General features: G+C 33.9%; 1 protein-coding gene across 1 annotated transcript in view; it reads right to left on the bottom strand.

Annotated features, from left to right (window-relative positions):
• The window catches only part of CUNH8orf34 (chromosome unknown C8orf34 homolog), a 396,460-nt gene that overhangs the window by 223,595 nt on the left and 154,183 nt on the right, over positions 1–18,682 (bottom strand). The window contains 1 exon segment of the mRNA XM_077752493.1: positions 12,824–12,990. Coding sequence (XP_077608619.1) covers positions 12,824–12,990 — 167 coding nt within the window.

Raw genomic sequence — 18,682 nt, forward strand, 5'->3', positions numbered from 1 at the left:
AGTTTGGATAATTTCTGCTAACCCATCTTCAAGTCCACTGAACCTTACTTCTATATTGTTCAATCAGCTGTTAATCCTGGGGTTTTTTTACGGTCTTTTCTGAGGATTAAATCCCGTCTTTTAAATTTTAAAATCTCAGATATTCTAGACTTTCCTTTACATTCTAGACATCCTTTTTTTAAAAAATTTTTTTTTAATTTATTTCTGAGAGAGAGAGAGAGAGACAGCATAAGCAGGGGAGGGTCAGAGAGAGAGGGAAACACAGAATCTGAAACAGCCTCCAGGCTCTGAGCTAGCTGTCAGCACAGAGCCCGATGCAGGGCTCGAACCAACGAACTGTGAGATCATGACCTGAGCTGAAGTTGGACGCTTAACTGACTGAGCCACCCAGGCACCCCTCTAATTTCAATTTTTCTATTGAATCTCTTGTTTACTCCTTGTGTTCTTTTAAGTCCATAAAATATGCATAATAGTTGCTTTTAAAAAGTCTTTGTCAGCTAATTCTAGCATAAGGAATGGGGTCTGCTTCTATTGATTTGTCTTCATTTGGGGTCACATTTTCTTTGTTGCATCTTTATTATATGGTAGACATTATGGTTGATTCTTTTTAACAAGTCTGGGTTATAGTGTCTTCTCTAAATGATACTGAGTTTGCTGCCAGGATTAAATTATTGGCAGACCTACTTCCCCTTTGTAGGATTGGTTTTATGCTTTGTTGAGCTGGGTATATTTCAATTTTTCTTTCATTCTTATGAGTGACTCTCAATTGAGTGTGTGACCATTACTCCTACTGGTTGACTTTTTTTTTTTAAGTTTTATGTCTTTTTATTTTCTTTTGAGAGACAGAGACAGAGAGAGAGCAAGGGAGGGGCAGAAAGAGAGGGAGACACAGAATCTGAAGCAGGCTCCAGGCTCTGAGCTGTCAGCACAGAGGCTGATGCGGGGCTCGAACCCACGGACTATGAGATCATGACCTGAGCCAAAGCCTGACACTTAACTGATGGAGCCACTCAGGCACCCCTTTTTAAAAAAATTTTTTTTTTATGTCTTTTTATTTCATTTTGGGAGACAGAGTGGTTGACTTTTCTAAAGTTTCCTCTGAATGATAAAGGAACTCAAGAAGGTTTACTCTTTCTGGTTGGGCTGGAACTCTGATTATTTCCAGTTCTGTCTGACTTGTCTTCCTTCATTCAGTTCTCAGACACATAGCAATCACCATGAGGTCATGGGTAAACTTGCTTCATGCAAGAACAGCACAGTCTCAGTCAAGGATTTAAGGGAACATACCTGTTGATTTATGTCCACATCCTCTGCTCAGTGTCCTTTTGTTGGCATACTGTCCCACAAAACCCAGCCACTTCAACAGCCCCAAATTCCAATCTCTTCCTCCTCAAATCAGTGAGATTGCCACTCTTCACTCTCCACTTGAGCTCCTCATCCATACAAGTAGGGCAGAGAAGTATCACCATGAAAAAAAGCCAGTGTGGGCTCACCCTGTTTCCCTTCTTGTAAGAATCAAAGTCCTGTACTGCTTTTTGTCCAGTGCCTAAAAAGTTGACCCCATATACTTTATCTAGGTTTTTAATTGCTAAATGTAAAGAGATAGGGCCAATACCAGTTATTCCAGCTAAGATGGAAGCAGAAGCCCTTGATGTTAAATTTTAAACTTTGGTTATTTTGTGAAAACTGCATATATGTAACAAGTAAATATATACATGTTAATATGAATGTGCATTTTAATGTGTATTGTTGCATAATTAGTGTTTATTCAGAGGCTTAGGAATCTGATTCTTGAGTATCAACTATGTAATCTCGGTAAATTTTGCTTTGTAAGGATTGGTGTCCTTTTCTGTTGTGTGAGTCTAATAATATTGCCTACTCCATGGTATTTTGTGGTTATTAAGTAATGTATAGAAAGCACCTAGGACAGTTCATTTCATATTATAAATGTACACAACAATACTCTTCTTCATACGTTATATATAAAAAATATCTAAAACGTCAGCAAAACATTCTAACAGTAATTATTTCTGGGTAACATTTATTTATTTTGACTTCTGTAATTTCACACTCTTTACATTGAATATATTCCTTTTGGGAGGGGGGAGTTCATTTATTTTGAGAGAGAGAGCGTGTATAAGTGTGAGTGGGGTAGGGACAGAGAAAGAGGAGGGAGAGAATCTCAAGCAGATTCCATGCTGTCAGCACAGAGCCCAACACAGGGCTCAGTTTTATAAAACATGAGATCATTACCTGAGCTGAAATGAAGAGTCAGACACTTAACTGACTGATCCACCTAGGTGCCCCTAATGTATATATTTTCATAACCAAAAGTAAATATTATTTTATTTTATTTTAAGTTTATTCATTTATTTTGAGAGGAAGAGAGAGAGAGGCAGAGAGAGAGAATCCCAAACAGGCTCCACACTGATGGTACAGAGCCCCATGGGGGGCTTGAACTCATGAAACTGTGAGATCATGACCTGAGCCGAAACTAAGAGTTGGATGCTTAACCGAATGAGCCACCCAGGTTCCCCAAAATTAAAAATTATTTTAAAGGATAGCTGACTTCCAGAAGATTTGATATTAAAAACTCCTAAATTATCTTATATTGCTAAAAGGTGCCAAAATTTTTCCAGAGAAAATTATTCTTCGTTCATATTTTTTTTTTTTTTTTGCTTATCAGGAAGGTAATAAACAATGAAATAAGTTGATAGTATGCACATTTGAAATATTCAGTGGAAGAAGGAACTAAGAATGCCAAAATCCTGAAGCCATTATAAGACCAGTAATGAGCTCATATGAATTTTCTTGCCTTTCCCTCTCCCCCAAACTGAAAATTATTTAACCCCTGATTATGAGAAAGCAATGATATAATTTAGAAAATAAACTTATAAATGTGTATATTATGATGGCATTTCTCTTTACGATTGGAAAGTTTATTTTAAACAAAGATAGTATTTCTAAAGGAACAACCATGTTTGTTTCTAGGTGGAATAATGAGCAAATAATCTGAACTTTATCACAATAAAAAAGTTGCTCTGGGGCTCCTGGGTGGCTCAGTAGGTTAAGCAGCCAGCTTCACCTCAGGTCATGATCTCGCAGTCCATGGGCTTGAGCCCTGCATCAAGTTCCTAGATTTTGATACTTTTCTAAAAGAATTTTGATACTTAAAAAAAAGTTTTAATATTTCAAATTGCTGAAAAGAATTTCTTCAAAGTATTAGAAAAATTTGAATATAATAATGGTCTCTTCTAATGGGAGTACTGTCTTTAAATATAAAATTCTAATACATTGGGGGAAATTTAGTCTCATGCGGCATTTGCTTTTGAGAAAGTTGTTTGCGATATTTTATTTGTTAAAAAAATTTAATGTCTATTTACGAGAGAGAGAGAGAGAGAGAGAGCAAGTGAGCACAAGCAGGGGAGGGGCAGAGAGAGAGGGAGACACAGAATCTGAAGCAGACTCCAGGCTCTGAGCTAACAGCACAAAGCCTGACATGGGGCTCGAATGCATGAACTGTGAGATCATGACCACAGTTGCTCAACCAACTGAGCCACCTAGGCGCCCCCATTTGTGACTTTTTAAAGGAAAGGGAAAAAAATTAGACCTAGGACTTAAATATCAAGTGGAAAGTACTTGTTGAAATAGTTTGCATGTATGTGAAACATACCTAGATGAGACATTTATGATAAAAGACTAAACACTTAAACCCCCAAGGCCAAATTCCTATGGTCTTACTTTCTTTGTCACATGTAATAAATCTCATGTGCTAGATGGAGACAGAAAAGGAATTGGTATGAAAATGATATGAATTATAGTAACAAATCCTTTTTCTAGCTCTAATCCTTTATGAGATGCACTGAACACTTCATAGGAGCTATTTTACCTAATCTTCGCAAAACCCTGTAAGTATTGCCAAATTCCTATTTCTCTGATTGTGGGTCCAATTTTAGAAAGAAAAAAGTTACTGTTCTCAAATCATATAATTAGTAAGAGGCGATGGTAAAACTTGCATCTAAGATTACCTGAATACAGGGCTCATGTATGCTGTTTTTATTTCTAATATTATGTATACTCTTTTCCATAAAATTAATCTAGTTAATTTAAATTTTATTTTACCATATATATAATTCTCTACATTAAATTCCTGAAGTAGATGTACTCAAATAAATGTTGGTAATTAAAAAATAAATGTGATAGCATTTAAAAGATGAAAAATAGCTGGCCTAAGACGACTCTTCTGACAATTCCTTAAAAAGTAAATTTTAAAGAAATTAAAAATTTACATGGAATTTTATGTTTATATTCTCATATAACTAAATTTATTCTATATTAATATCAGGCATTGAATCATCTCTTGCAGAAATAAACCAAAATGTTAAAAAGTAAAATAAAATCTCTAAATTTAATTTACTGACTTTAAAACACTGTCATATTTCAGTTTTTGAAAAACATATTTCTAAAACATCCTGAACAAAGCTTCACTTTACAAAAATTATTGTTTTCTGATGTTGAAAATAATTGACAAGTTCTGTGATCACTCTATTATTACTGTGTATTCAGAATTCAACTTCAATAGTTTTAGCTTTCTATTTAAGATGGGTAAGTAAGATGTCAATGATATTGTAACATAGAAATCTAAACAGATTACTATAAGTTATACAAGTTTTAAACAATTCAGAAGAACAGTTTTAATACCTCTTCAATGTCTATTGCTTTTGATGTTAAAATGTAAGTAACCGCTGAATTAATAACATTCTGTTGCATAATTTCAACCAAGAAAAAATACAATAAAGTTACTGATTCTGTACCACTTTCAAATGGCTCTTACATAGAATACAAAATTAGTTTAAATTTAGTCAAATTATATGAAAATCATTACCACACCTAAACAAACCATCCTGAAGTATAACATCACCATTTTATTATGTATTTGAAAGAGGAAAGTTTATTCAAAAGCAATAAAACCCTAATAATAATTAATACTGATTTTCAACTTGGTTGTGATTTGTTTATACAATGACTTAATATAAAACCATCAAAATTGTGCTGTTTCAATATTTTCATACTTATCAATATAGTTGAAAAGTTTTTAAAGCCTATAAATTTTTCAACACTTTTACAGTTTTATTTACACAGAAGCATGTAAACATACAGTACAAATTTCTAGTTCTTATATCTCTCATCTTTGTTTTCCCCTCCTATTCCAGCCCTCAGCTCACCTTTCGCTAGTGAACATTCATGTGATGCACAAAATATTTTTCTTTTTATCCTAAAAGTTACATATTTATATGGAAGAAAAGACAGTGGAGTAATTTGTTCTATATCCTTAACCAAATCATATCAATGTCTGTCCTTGCTTAAATATCCATGTTAAAAATAAAAATATAATGCTTTGTATTGATATATCAATTATTTTGGCTTGCAAATACACTTGTAGCTTTACTCCTTTCTCTTCTTAAGCCTTTGATTATATTATCTTGTGGGGAACATCAATTTTTACTGTAGTAGGTATTTCCAAAGTTAAAGAAAGCTACTTTTTTTCTTTGCTTATAACTAGATAAAATGTATGTGGGGCTGGAGGAAAGTTTCATCTATAAATTCTAGTGTCTTTTTTCAAATACTCTTGCTGTTAGGTGTGACAAAAATAAAAGCATTTTCAGAGAATACCCCATTTTTATTCCTACAACATCCTCATGTAATAGGAAGGATATTGTTAGCAGCATTTTTATAATTAAGTACTTGTAGTTCAGGTGACCAAAAGCAAAAGGCAACATGCAACATGGGGGCAGGAGCTGGTCTTAGAGTTTTTTAGCTCAGTGCTCTGGACAGAGACCACATAATCACATCATAATGTGGCTCACGCCTTTGCAAGACATTCAGTGAAAAGCTATGGCCTGAATATCAAAAAGCACATTAACTTGTAACAAAAAGCATATAACTTATATGTCAAAAATTTTGTAACTTACTTCAAAGTGAGAAATATGTATGAAACAACTAACCTATAATTATACTGAAAACAGTTACATCTCAAGTGAGGGAATTTTCACACAGTTATACAACTGAGATGAAGGACAGTTGTCAATAATTTACCTATGAGTTTAGATTTTATTTTCTTTTTTCTTTTAATTTTTTAAAAAATTTATTTATTATTGACAGAGAGAGACAGAGCATGAGCATGGGAGGGGCAGAGAGAAGGGGAGACACAGAATCTGAGGCAGGCTCTGGGCTCTGAGCTATCAGCACAGCCCAATGAAGGGCTCAAACTCACAAACCGTGAGATCATTACCTGAGCCAAAGTCGGATGTTTAACTGACTGAGACACCCAGGTGCCCCAATTTTATTTTCAACCTATCGACTTTATTCTGCTATGCTGATCTACTTTTATCATGGGAATTTTTTTAAAAATAACATTTCTTATTAAATGCCTTAAACCATGTAGGATAATGTGTGCTTTTGGTGGCATGCAAGGTTATATTTATTTAGAAGGCAATCTCTACATGTAAACATTGGCTAACATTTGTAAATATTTCAGTATTTTGTTGAAAAGAAACACAAATGAAGAATGAAAAAAATGAATCACAAATGTAATTCCAAGCATGAAACGAGTACTTACAGAAGACAGTGAAGGGGGCTGTAAGTCACATCTAACAAAAGCAAAGTAAGAATCCTAAATAAAGGTTTAATAGAATAATATGATAAAATAGAATTTCAACAAAACCATGTCCTCAGGACTATCCTTGAATCATTTCATAACTAATATAATTTTTCTACTCTAGGAGTTCATTTTTCAAGTGCTCCTATAAAATATGATGTCGGGAAGAAAGAAAGAAATAATTAGTCATACAAACTACAGTAACCAAAGCTTCATAGCAGGACTTTTCCTTGTTTTCAAGGAACATTTCAAAAGAGCTAGGTTAACTCAAAAACCACTATTCCATGTTCTTTTTATTATAAAGATCATACTTTCTGCAATTTTATTCCTCTTACTTCAGGATATATTAGATCAAACAACAAAAAAGTTCATTGACCATACCTTCCATATTAGAGTTTCTCATTATATGTTGTACAGATCACCTGCAACAGAATTTATTGAAGGATTGAAAGAAGGACATTCCTGTTGGAAAACGGTGATTCATGGGCTGTATTCAAATCTAACAAATCAAAAATTGAGGACAAAGGGACTGGAGACTTATTTAAAATAAGCTACTCAGATGGTTCTTAACAAAACCAAATCTTGAGAATCATCCCTGAATAGTTAATACTTCATGAAACATGCCCATATTTATGCAAACTTGAACTACCAGGGATGTGCAGAGTCACTTAGTAAGTGGAAAAATTGATAAACCTATGAATGAATTAATCAATGGACTAATTGAGAGCTGAAGCAAAAATCTACAAATTGTTTGGTTCTATTTAGATGCCAATGTGTACCATATTCACCATTCTCTCAAAGTCCAAAGAGGTCAAGTAATTAGAAAAATGTAAGAAGCAATAATCCTAGAGCTGTACATTAATACAAACTAGTAATGTTCACATAGCAGGTGCATGATATTTGCTGAATGAAAAAAAAAATGTGTCTGCATAGATTTTCTCAGTTGTCACTATAATCCAGAGAGACAAACATGCTATTCAACTCCACTTAGATCACACTTCAACCTGATCTCACTTGGCACTTGTACAAACAATGATGGCTCTACAGCAAGGTGAAGTTAGGAATACGGGACAAAACTCTACAGCAGAGGCATATAACTTCTGCTACAATATATCAAATGACTCAACCAGAGTTAATACATATTATTTGGCATGTGAAAGATATTTTCATACATCTGTGTGAAGTCTTAGTTTTTCAATTATATTAATTCATTTAGTGAATATTTAAAAAAATATACGTGTAGATTTTCTATAATGTTTCGGTAATTGTCATCATCAGTTGCAGTGTAATTACTGGAATTTCTGAGAATATCTTGCATTTAAAAATGAGAGCTACTGAGATTGAGGTGATGTGGGGGTTATTCTATTCAGTATGTTCTAGATTTAGGGCACTGACTTCACTGGTGCTCAAAATTGCTATACCCTAACACCCCACAAATCTGGATATTTTAATCTCTCATATGTATTAATGCCATATTAAGTTACTTTAGTACTATGCTGAATGAATTTCTATGCAGCATTTAAAGCAACCTTACAAATAATATAAATTTAATTTTGGAAAGTCTGATTTTTAAAAGATTCTTTTCTACAAGGAATCTTCATTTTAAAGTGACAACTCTTCCATTGTCCTGGAATTCCCAAATGTCAATACCCAAAGGAAACAAAGTTTATGTTTGCTTTATACTACTTAACATACTTAATACCATTAAAATATAGGCATATGGATAGGTAGGTTCTTTTTTTTCTTTTTTTAACATTTAAGGCCTTCTCCCCTTTTTCTTCTAACATAATTGAATGACAGCATCCATTTTTCATTAAGTGAAATGCCTGTTTCTATTCTGCAAATATGGATGCTTTCTGCTGAGAAGCCTCCAACTGGGGAAAAAAAAAAGAACACAATATGAATGTTTACTTTATAAAGACTGGTCACGATGCAAAAGAATTTGTTAAAGGGTGTCTTAATGCAATGAGTCCTCTTGAAAATTAAGTTTATATTTTACATAATTTGATAAGTTATTGGGGTTTTAGAAATTCACAATTTACTGTATTCTGCAAAGAATACCAGTAAAATTATACTTGTTCTTAATTACTAAATTTAAAACAAATAAAACAGATTTATAATCATCTTGATTTTGGTAATATAATGTTAGTTTTAATTTTTATATGATTATGAGCTAAGATCAGGAAGTATATATCATGACTAATGCTGTTTTTCATTTTTTAGTATCTCTGGAATTTGATTTTTAGATATTTGCCTCATCATCAATTCTGAGAAAGCCAGAAAAAATTTTAAGTAATATCCTATACTAAAATGTGTAAGAATAATACTTGTGCCTTTCAAATAATTCTGATATTTTCTAGTGAGTATAAATTATATAGAGGATAATTAAACACATAATTGCAATTAGCTTTTCATCAAGGAATAAAATGAAAAATGCATATAATGAAAATGAACTTATATTTACAAGTTGAAATATCTCTTAAATTAGTGAAGTTCCTCAAGTTTTCTGTGAAAGTTAGTGGAGTAAAAGATACACATAGGCATTTTTATAAATCTCTTGCTGTTCCACTGTGATTTGTCTATTTTTTAAAAATAATCCATTTTAATATCTTTCAAAAATATGCAAATTTAATCATTGTGATTATTAATTTCCAGCAGTTACTAAAATATTTTAAGATATCTTATATTTAAAGATGAGAACTACTTATTTTAAGATGAGTTGGCAGATACTTTATTCAATGTCTTCTGCAATTAGAGCACCAATTTCAGTGGTGCTTAAATTGTTATATCTTAAAATTCCAGAAATTTGGATATTTTTTCTTCTGGTGTATATTCATTCCATATTAAGCTACTTTTGTGCTATGAATTTACAAGTAGGATTTAAAGCAATCTTACAGTAAATATTTAATTTTTAATCTACTTAAAAACTTATAGATGCTATATATAGTATATTTTCATATGCCCAATATACTTGGAATAGAAACCCAACAATATACAATTAAATAACTGTGGAGGCTTAAATATTAATCAGTATATTAATAATGCTAGATTCCTTTACAAATGAATTAAGGTAAGAAGTTTTACTGACCTCTACTTCTTCAACTAAAAGGCTCTTTTCCCCCCTTCAACCAATTTAACGTTAAGAACAACCCTTTGTTCCATTAACATTACCTAATAATTATACTTATCATTTACTTATCACTTCACAAAGAGTACAGACTATTTTTCATGCATATATATTTTTCAGCCAGTTAATTCCTGATATAGATAACAAGTTAAAACACTGAAGCCACATAAACTATAGCAAACTCATTCTATACAATATTGCAGAAGTGCAAAAAATATTTTAAGTAGTCTCTTGCCTTTTACAATGACTCTATGTACTAAAATTTGATTTCAAATAAATTTTCAGGAATTCAGCATTTGTATTTTCCTCAAATATGTACATATGCTTTTCTAGGACCGGGTGTCAAAAAATATTGTCTTAAAATTCTTTAATAATAAAACAAAATGATGAAAATATAATATTAAAAGGATTGGAAAAGTAAGTATTGTATAGTTTCTAAGTTGATTTATCAGTATCACTTCAATTGATTAGTGTAGGACTTGAAATCCAACAAAATATTAACAGAGATATACACGGCTATTGAAGATGTCAGATCTTAAAATTGAATAATGTATTTATCAATTTATTTTATAACGCTATTAATAGTTCATCTATTACTACATCATGACTGAAAAAATTCGTAATTTTTATATTAACTGAAAGTTTTCATGTACATCTGTTTGATTTCGTGTAAGAGATGAACCATCATCTTACATACAGGTATAAGTAACATTTTAAGTCATGAATTTATATACACTATTTTTGAAGAAAACCGAGTCTCCATTTTAAATATATATTTTCTAAATAATTGAATAGATAAGTGTATTGGGGTCTTAAAGACAAATGTATTTCATATCTAAATATCATTTTACATAATTAATGAACATCTGGGTAAAACTCAGTTACAATTTTCTGCTACAACCTTTGTTCATGAGACAACTAGGTAACAGGATTGCATATGCCTATGCTAATATATGTGGAGTTCCATGGACACATCCTAAACTTTCAACTATTTTTCATTCTTAACTTCGCTCAGACCACAGGCTAAAATGTCAAAATGAAAAAAACAATGAGGACAAGCCTTTAATTGCTCACATTAGATAGTCTCAAAACCCCAACACTCTGGATTTTAGCTTGGGAGACGAGAAGCTTTAGAGGAGCTGAGATCTAGGGGGGTACCAGCACTGACACCTGAGTTTTCCTAAAGAACCCCTTGATTATCACTGAAGTTTATGATTTCTTCCACTCTGACATGATACTCCTAAGGCTATCAGGAAATCCAAAGTGATTCTGAGCGTGCTTGGATTGCTTCAAAAGATTATCTTTGCAAGGTAAGTATAATTTTCTTCCTGTGGGTATCAACTGATCAAGAGCTGTCAGTCATGTAATGGATGGGGGAGAGAGAAAGAGAGAGAGAGAGCAATATCTGTACAACCCAATGTCAATGCACCAATAAGCCAACAGTAATATTACATGAACAATTTCCTGGCCCTCCATTGATAGTCACTGTTCAAGCCTTGCCCCCTTCACTGTTAATGACCAAAGCAAAGGAACAATTTACAATCTCAGTCATGGAGCACAACTGCAAAGAGTCCATTCGTACAAGAACAAACCTACAAGGCTATTGACCACACTGCCTGCTGAACATCCATCCGCTTGTCTTCTAGGATTCAACTTACCACTAGAATCAATTTCTCTATGAAACATTCCTTGATTATCATCCTCTATCTCTGCATTAAATGTTATCCCTACGTAAACTGTGTGCATAATCACATTAGCACCTGTAGCAAAAACTACATGAATGTAGTTACATTTTTTATATCAAACACTAAGAAATGTAAATTTCCTGCAAACAGAATCTGTGATTGTTTTATCATGATCCTAGGACAGAGTTCAGTGTCTAGCACATGGTAAGTGCTTAGTAAACATTTGCTGAATTGAAGCTGCGGAAGGTACCCCAACATCTGGCACATCTGCCACATTAATGACTTGGAGGTGGGGAGATGAGATTCCTTGGGGAAAAAAACACTCAGACTTAATTGTTCTTAAAAAAAAGAAAAGAGGATGAACAGCATGAAGTGAAAATGCTATGACAGTCTCCTCAATGCTGGAATGAATGCAGTATTATAACATCAGAAAACAGTGATGAACCTGCCATCATTGAGTAAATAACACCTCTGTAGGTCTATGCAAGGAGACATATATAGTTTTTTATAATTAGAGTATTTTGCTACCATAAACACTTAAAATCCAGGAAGCTGGTTTAGAAAAAATATTTTCTGAATGTCTGTATGTTTCTAGACTCCTTATTCTATGTTAGATTTATTTGCAGCTTTTGAATGATTACATTATTTATTCACTTTTAGTATATGGTTATAAAATATTTGAAAATTATTCTAATTATTTAGGATAAAAGGAAAGTTCAGTTTAAAAAAACTACTATACAGAGATTTATGGTGAAATAAAAACATGCATTTACTTCATTTAAGATATAAAGGGTTCCCTACATATACAACACTACTAAGGTTTTCATGAAAGGAACAAGCCTATAAAAACAATGAAACTTTGCAAACTTTCCTATCATTTATGAAAGACATAAAACACTAATTTACTATCTGCCTCTTTAAATTTTATTCTATTTTTCTAAAACATCCCTGAAACAATAGGGGACACGTTGGAATGAGGGCTGAAATATGTATTTTGGATATATTTTATAGACAAAAGATGTGATCAAGGCAATCATAATCAGAGAATAAAGCAGACAGACTTGAATTTTTATCACAATTGCACACAGAATAAAGCTTGATTAAAGAGTCAGAAGCTAAAGTGCTGCATATACAAAGACAAAATACAGTCTAATAAATACTTCACATACTTAGGTGATTTCAACTTCATTCTTACATGCAGCTTTATGAAAGTCTAATGTAAATAAAATATGTGTTAAATGGTTTCTTTCCCCTAAGACAAAACTATTCAAAAACTTTAAAATCTCTAAATCACTACACATTTTACAATGACAGAGAAGAAGAAAAAGAGAAATTATTAATTTTTAAAATTACCCAGCAATTCCATTGCATCATCTTCATTATCAATATCTTCTTCTGTTACAGATGGGGTAGGGCTATGGAGAGACTCAAAAGAATCTTGCGAGAGCATTGCTGCCAGAAGTTTCTTATGTTGTTGTTGCTGCTGTTTTAATCCTTTAGTCTTGGGCTCCACCTTTAAGCTGAAGAAATATTTAAATGTTAATTTTCAGTGATGACAACACGATCAATTAGCTGTGGTAAATAAAGAAAATCTGCAACCAAATTTTCATTCAACTATTTGGCTACACAAAATTGTAGTCATATGAGTAAAACTTTCCCCAAGGATAATGGAAATATACACTCTCTTCTTTCCTAGACATTGTTTGGTACCTCATTACAATCTCCCAAGTAGGTACTGGTGAGAAATATGGCAAACTGTAACACACAATTAAATGTGTCTCAGTTTCTTCTACTTTAAAAAGTCTTTGTAAATTTGGAAGAGTTTCTTTGTCATAAAGCCGGACTCCTTTGGGTAAATTCTGTCATTCATGGTTCTCTCCCCCAACTTTTCAAGACAGTATTTGACTGGACAACTTACAAGTCTAAATGACAGTCATTGTCTAAAGGACAATACCGTTTCAAAAATTGTCCCAAAGTTCATCTTTCTCTATAATCCAATTTCTTTTTATATTATTGCCCAAAGGAAGGAAATGGCAAATGCCACTTCATGAAAGAAAAACACAAAGTGTAGAGAAAACCTCAAAGAACGCAACAGGCAGCATCCTAGATACCTGCATGTTTTCTTGAGCAGTAACATCCCACAGAGAGAGAAAGGGAACCAGAAAGAAGCCTTATGAAAAAAATATAACAGTTAATGCTTCAATGAGGTGTTAATAGACTCCAAGGCTCCATTTTACTTTGGTTTAAAAAGATAAATTCTGAACCAAATCAAAAGGAAAAGGATGGTTTAAAGTGGCCACCCGCCTCCCTAGGCCTATCTCTCCAGGTGGAATCTTCCTCCCCGTCCTGATGGCCTAAATTCTGAATTACCATTTGTTCTCTTCCTCCTGACCTCACTCTTCCCTAGGCGTCTGACCCTGCTGCATTTCATTTTGTATGCTTGTTTCTGAACACAGATTAGTAAGTATTAGTTTTATCTGACCCCATGTGCTCTCTTTGGTGGAAAACTGGATTATCCCTCTCTTAACCTACCTCCTAAGCTTGTTTAGTTCACCACTGCAGCCTAGCAGGCAGAATCTGTGCCCTTTCTTTTGTCTCTAGGTAGAAATTAAAGGACTGTCTTTGCATTAAGGCCCAGGTGGTTGAAGAGATCATATAAAGTCTCACACTTAGTTGCTGCATTTTGGTTTATGCATTAGAGCTCTGTCTTTTTTTTACATGTCCAAATGTGATGTTTTTATAATTACTTTAGCAGACACTAAGTGCTTTTTATATGTCAGGCATTGTGGGTGCTGAACTGCAGACATAAAACATATTTCCTTGTCATTCTGCTCATCTGAAAGTAAATACTTTTACCCTGAATCTAAGATGTTCTTTTTCATATTGGTTTCACACAGTATCTAGCAATTACCTTGTGTTAATGCTCAATAAATATTTAATAAATCACTTTTTCTTTTAGAACCCCATTTTTAAACACACTAAATAAAGTAAGAATTAATTTAAGTAGATCTATATGAGTCTTCCAACCTGAGAGATACAAAAATCCAGTAAATATATTGGTAGTGAACAGAATAAGGGAAAATATTGTAGATTGGGACATCAAAGATAAGGAACAAAGGGCATATTATAAACATGTAACAGTCCTATTCAACAGCCAACAATGACCAAGATCATTTTCATAGCAGTTGAAGGGGTCTCATTTTCATAGGGGTTGAATGGGGGGGCGCCTGGGTGGCTCAGTCAGTTAAGCGTCTGACTTTGGCTCAGGTCATGATCTCACATTTTGTGGGTTCGAGCCCCATGTCGGGCTCTGTGCTGACAGCTAGCTCAGAGCCTGGAGCCTGTTTCAGATTCTGTGTGTGTCTCTCTCTCTGGCCCTCCCCTGCGCTCTCTCTCTCTCTCTCTCTGGGCTTGTTTCAGATTCTGTGTGTGTCTCTCTCTCTCTGGCCCTCTCCTGCTCACACTGTCTCTCTCTCTCTCTCAGAAGTAAATAAAACATTTAAAAAATTTTAAATACATGGTTTGGTCATGAAGATAGTGCTAGGCTATGAATCCTAGATACTGACTAAATCCAAAATGTTGCCTGTCTAGGAAGAGTTCGCCTATGAGTCTATGAGTCCACAGGTGACTAGTAATGTGTTTCATAAAAGAATAACTTCAGTTAGGATATATATTTCCCAGAAAAATAAATGATGAATGAATTCCTAAATAAATGAGAAAGAACAGATTTTGAACATATCAAAATGACCTCATCAACATTCTGTAATAAATGTATGATTTAGTCATGTACATTTTTGGCTTTCAAAAAGAAATGAGTGAGTCATAAGATATATTTGTTTTAGATATTTTTAAGGCTTCTGTTCTTTGATTCCTTTGACAGATTAATTTTCAATTAATCAACATTCTTTCTGCTTAAAATTTACATTAGAATATCCCTAAATTACTAAGCTTGACTTAGTCTCTGACATACATATTACACATTTTCTATCATGTCCACAACAGCTAACATCCCACAATATCATTATTTCTTTGTTGTTGGACTTCTCATGAAAAAGAGTGTCCTTTGAACTTTTTCTTCTTACTTATTCTGGTTTATTTTCCATATTGTCACTTATCATTACTTGAATGTGTGGCATATATTTTTATATTTATTTCTTTATTATTTGTCTCTTGCTGCCAAATGAGGAAGCTCAAAGAGTAAGGGAACACTTTCAGGCTTTGTTAACAGATACCTCAGAAGCAATTATGAGTTTTAATGAAAAGAAACATTTCTTTTTTTTTTTTAATGTTTTATTTATTTCTAGGAGAGAGAGAGACAGCATGAGCAGGGGAGGGTCAGAGAGAGAGGGAGTCACAGACTGAAACAGGCTCCAGGCTCTGAGCTGGCAGTCAGCACAGAGCCCGACGCGGGGCTCGAACCCACGAACCGCGAGATCATGACCTAAGCGAAAGTCGGACGCTTAACCGACTAAGCCACCCAGGCGCCCCGAAAAGAAACATTTCTTAATGGAAAGTGAATTTAGTTTTTATTTTAATATTTAATATATATTTCTAAATTATAAGATTCCTATTCATTTTATGGCATATTTACCATCTAATAACAATGTTCACCTAACAAAGCCAGTTTACTAGATCTTATAACATGTATTGATATTCTTGTTTTAATAAAGTGATTCAGCTCAGAGGAGCTTCATTAGACTTTCAAGGCTTGATAAGCCGATTTACAAATGCACAGTACAATTTAGCTAGGAATTGTAGAAAATCCATTACCTACCTACTGCAAAGTTTAATTAAGATGGCTTAAAATAGGGGCACCTGGGTGGCTCAGCCGGTTAAGCGTCCGGCTTCAGCTCAGGTCCTGATCTCACAGTCTGTGGGTTCGAGCCCCGCGTCGGGCTCTGTGCTGACAGNTGTATGTTTATTATATTCAATTTTTATTTACATTTATATTATCAATGTGTGATTATTTTTTAATAACTCTAAATGTGCAATCAACACATAGGCTTTCCCATTAAATGGTTAGACAAGCCATAACAACTGGTAGTATCTAACAATCTCAGAAAGTCTTCAATCATTCCCCCATGCCTTCACCTCTCTCTTTTATAAATCGTGTTCCTTTTCTTGTTCAGATGGTTTAATTTCTTTCTTAAACTTACTTAATAGGACCTTTAGAGAATCTAAGAAAGATGAGGCAGGAAAATGCCCATCTGCACACAGACTTTCCACATAATTTTTTAATGTTTATTTATTTCTTTTGAGAGAGAGAGCATGCATGCAAGCAGAGAAGGGGCAGAAAGAGAGAGGGAGAGAGAGAATTCCAAGCAGGCTTCAGGCTGTCAGTGCAGAGCTAGATGCAGGGTTCGATCCCACGATTTTGGCCTGAGCCAAAATCAAGAGTCAGACGCTTAACCAACTGAGCCACCCAGGTGTCCCCATTTTCCACATAATTTCCTTTAAAGAGATTCACAGGGGTGCCTGAGTGGCTCAGTCGGTTAAGTGTCAGATTTTGGCTCAGGTCATGATCTCATGGTCTGTGGCTACGAGCCCCACATCAGGCTCTGTGCTGACAGCTCAGAGCCTGGAGCTTGCTTCAGATTCTGTGTCTCCCTCTCTCTCTTCCCCTCCCATGCTCACGATCTGTCTCTGTCTCTCAATAATAAACATTAAAAATTTTTTTAAATTAAAAAAAATAGAGATATCTTGGGTCCATCAGAGATGATGCAGGGTTCATGAACTCAAGGTCAGTAACTCTTATCTTATCCTATTAGTTTCTCCATATTGCCCTCATAACTAACTGCCTTCATATTTTCACCAACACTGAACCCTCCAGGTGACAAATGTATAGGCCAAAGTTGCTGACACTCTTCATACAATGTTCTATAAGCAGGAGCTAAGGAAAAGTGTTGGCTATGTCCTGAAGACAGAGTGTTATGATAACAGCCACTCAAATAAGACTTGAGCAATTAACAGCAAAAACTGATAGGAAAGGGCAAAAAGTTAAGATAGACTATAAACAATCCTTCTTATAAATAAGCTTTATTTAGCAGATGTCTACTCACAGCCTTCTATGTGCCTCCTTCACTCACATAACAGATGTCTATTGGCAATGACAATGTGCCAGGCCCAGTAGGGGAGAGAAAAATGGAAGAAGTCAGCCCTAAAAATTAAATCTCCTTCCTAAGTCTAGAATATCATTTAGTTTGTTAATGCTTAATACTGGTAAGTTATACTACAAGTTCATTACTAAAAGCAAAAGCTGACATGCTAGTTACATACAGCCTCTAGAGTCATTAAAAAGTTTCTCCCCAATCCATTTTTATTTATCCAAATAAAATCTAATGCTATGTGAATCTCTGGCATAAATTCAGAATTCTGTTTTATATTAGAAGGAAGAGACATAGTTTCCAACCTATAGTTTGTCGTTATTTTTTAAGCCAAGTTCAGACATGCATTCTTTCTGCTCTGATGGGGCATCAGGGCAGGATTTCACCTTTCTTCATTTCATGGGTAATATTTCATAATTTAAAGACAGAGAATAATAAAACTAAACATGACTTTTTATACCAAATATCTGAGAGAGAGCTTCATGGATTGAGTTTTCTGGGTAAGGAATTGTACTAGTATCGAAGAAAGATGCCCCTTTATTGTGTATTCAAGAGAGAGTGAGAGCCCACTGGAACTGGGAAGAAAATAGAAGCACTAACATTTGCAATAAATAGCTCTGATTATTATTATGATTAAATGAAAGCAAAATGAAAGTTGACATTTCTCTATTTTACATTGAAGATCTGGCAATGAATAAAGATAAAGGTCTAGTGGGTTTCATAAGTCTGGTATTAAAAATAAAATTATCCTCATTGACAGGTGAAATTGATCTGGCATTTCACAAAAGAAGGTAAATGGATTTTTAAAAATGGTTTTCTTCTCCTTATACAGGACACTTCAACTATTTAAATAATTTAAAAGTTATTTCTCATGGAAATAGAATCAATTTTCTGTATGCCTTGAAGCACATTAATGAGTATTCTGATTTTCCTTCCTTCTAGCCAAGTGATAAGCCAAAATAAAAAAACCCTTGAAAGCTATTACATTGTAGAAAATACAATTTTCTCCTTGAGAAAGAATACGTATTGGTTGCTGCTAAATTTAATGTAGGAAATACAAAGTTACTGTGGCTATGCTGTGCATAGGAAAACTCTTCTGTGGTGGTCA

This window comes from Crocuta crocuta, unplaced genomic scaffold (assembly GCF_008692635.1).
Source record: "Crocuta crocuta isolate KB4526 unplaced genomic scaffold, BGI_CrCroc_1.0 scaffold141, whole genome shotgun sequence".
NCBI lineage: Eukaryota > Metazoa > Chordata > Mammalia > Carnivora > Hyaenidae > Crocuta > Crocuta crocuta.